Source organism: Gadus chalcogrammus, chromosome 4 (assembly GCF_026213295.1).
Source record: "Gadus chalcogrammus isolate NIFS_2021 chromosome 4, NIFS_Gcha_1.0, whole genome shotgun sequence".
Classification (NCBI taxonomy): domain Eukaryota; kingdom Metazoa; phylum Chordata; class Actinopteri; order Gadiformes; family Gadidae; genus Gadus; species Gadus chalcogrammus.
This window is the reverse complement of record NC_079415.1, coordinates 31,035,916-31,038,415: the sequence shown is the minus strand read 5'-3', so window position 1 is coordinate 31,038,415 and position 2,500 is coordinate 31,035,916. Positions and strand designations below refer to the sequence as shown.

General features: G+C 46.8%; 1 protein-coding gene across 1 annotated transcript in view; it reads right to left on the bottom strand.

Moving 5' to 3' along the window:
* Positions 1-2,500, bottom strand: part of LOC130381004 (E3 ubiquitin-protein ligase HECW2-like) — a 22,051-nt gene that overhangs the window by 12,107 nt on the left and 7,444 nt on the right. The window contains exons 9-11 of the mRNA XM_056588425.1: positions 2,142-2,294; positions 1,110-1,215; positions 430-526 (exon numbers count right to left, since the gene is read on the bottom strand). Of these exons, the coding sequence (XP_056444400.1) occupies positions 430-526; positions 1,110-1,215; positions 2,142-2,294 (356 nt within the window). The remainder of the gene's footprint in view (positions 1-429; positions 527-1,109; positions 1,216-2,141; positions 2,295-2,500) is intronic.

Sequence of the window (2,500 nt, the reverse complement as noted above, 5' to 3'; positions counted from 1 at the left end):
TATGTATGTATGTATGTATGTATGTATGTATGTATGTATGTATGTATGTATGTACTGTATGTATGTATGTATGTATGTATGTATGTATGTATGTATGCATGAATGCATGTATGTATGTATGTATGTATGTATGTATGTATGTATGTATGTATGTATGTATGTATGTATGTATGTATGCATGCATGTATTGTATGGATGTATGTAAATGTAAATTATGGCACCCTTTGCACTCCTGATCATCCCTGTAAGGAGGGATCTCCCACTCTGCGTTCCTCCAGATTTCTTCCTTGATAATTGAGGGAGTTCTTTCTTGCCCTCTTGGGGACAAGGGTCAGGTGGGTGTCATCAATATTTGCCCTGTTAAGCCCATTGAGACTGTACCTGTGATTAAGGGCAATACAAATAAAGTTGAATTGAATTAAATTGAACCTGAGGGCGTGGTTGCGGCCAAACTCCGGCTGTCTCTCCTGGAGGATGTCGTAGATGTTGGGTTGCCGTAGGAACGCCACGATCTTCTCGTTGTACGCTGGCAGGCAGAAGACATAGCACAGGGGTCAAAGGCAGTGTGTGTGTGTGTGTGTGTTGGTGTTTTGTGTGTTAGCTACAGAGGGGAAACGTCAGCGCACCCCCTAGGCCCTCTCCTAAGATATTCAAGATATTCTAATTTTATTTTATTAATTCATTATTTGAAAATCAACATCTAAACAAAAGATGATCAGTTCCGCCCGCTGCGAGGGACACATATCTAATAAACTGGACATCAGCTTATGGAGCGTGACTTGGGTCTATTTCACAGTGGCAGCCGTAACCGTGGTAACATAACCGCTAGTGAGGAGGACATTGTTTCGGATTGATCATCCACGCCGTTTTCTAGGTTATCTTTAATTAAAAAAAGAGGAAGACCCAAACTATAGCAAACATTGGTTCAGGTGATAACTCACATTCTCTCCGGGCCGTTTGCTCGTTGCATAGCTAAGAGTCACGGTTTGCTACTGGTGAGCTGCATGTGCATACAGATGTGTGTGTGGATGGGGTTGTGTGTGTGTGTGTGAGCTGCATGCGAGTATAGATGTGTGTATGTCTGTGGGGTTGTGGTTGTGTGTACTCACCGACCGGTACCACCTCCTGGCTCTGGCCCCTGCTGTTGGAGCTGAAGGTGCTGGAGGGCCGGGGGAGGACAGGAGGGGCCCCGCCGTGACGCTGCTCCTCTGAAGCCTGAACACACACACGTGAGGAAAGAAAGCGGGCTTGTGAGGACCTAACTCACACACTTTAGGAAACGTAGCGGGCTTGTGAGGACCTTAACACACACACTATAGGAAACGAAGCAGGCTTGTGAGGACCTAACTCACACACTTTAGGAAACGTAGCAGGCTTGTGAGGATCTTAACACACACACTATAGGAACAGAAGCAGGCTTGCGAGGACCTTAACACACACACTCTAGGAAACGTAGCGGGCTTGTGAGGACCTTAACACACACACTCTAGGAAACTTAGCAACTGAAAAATTGGGATCTTATCAAACATATGTCAATGAAGCAGGCTTGTGAGGACTACACCAGAAATGTGGGGACCTTATCACACACATGTTAATGAAGCAGGCTTGTGACGACCTTAACACACACATTAGGAAACGAAGCAGGCTTGTGGAGACCACACCAGAAACGCACTCTTGTCTCAGCTTTTTAGTCGTTTTAATCAAAGAATTCGGGCTGAATTAAATAATTTATACTTTGTTTCGGGTTTAAGACAGACCCGCGAAAGCAACACCAGATTTATTTCCTTGTCGTTTGATTTATTGATTGCCGTCGGGATGTCAAGAGAATTTCAACAAATATGACAAAAACATGCGTCTAAAATAAATTGCTTTCCCTAGCTTCAACAATAACATCACGTGCGTTTGTGCTTGGTGTGTGTGTGTGTGTGTGTGTGTGTGTGTGTGTGTGTTTGGTGTGTACGTGTGCTTGGTGTGTGTTTGTGCTTGGTGTGTGCGTGTGTATGTGTTTGGTGTGTGTGCATGTGTTTGGTGTGTACGTGTGCTTGGTCTGTGTTTGCGTGCGTCCGTGCGTGCGTGCTTGTGTATGCATGCATGCGTGGCGTGTGTGTGTGCATATGTGTGTATGTGTGTGTGTGTCGTACCAGCCGGTGGGGGCTGACCTCCCCAGCGCTGTGGCTGCGCTGGCGGGTCAGGTACTGGCGGTGGGCCAGCAGGCTGGAGGGCCGGGGGCTCTGGAGGGGCAGCCGGGGGTCTATGAACGTGGTCGCCCGGCAGTTGTGGTCCACGAAGAAAGGCTAAGGACACACACACACACACACGATAAATAAGTTAAATTTGTCTAGCCAGAAATAAAAAAAGACACACGCGAACTCCACCAGCCTCTCTCTCTCTCTCTCTCTCTCTCTCTCTCTCTCTCTCTCTCTCTCTCTCTCTCTCTCTCTCTCTCTCTCTCTCTCTCTCTCTCTCTCTCTCTCTCTCTCTCTCTCTCTCTCTCTCTCTC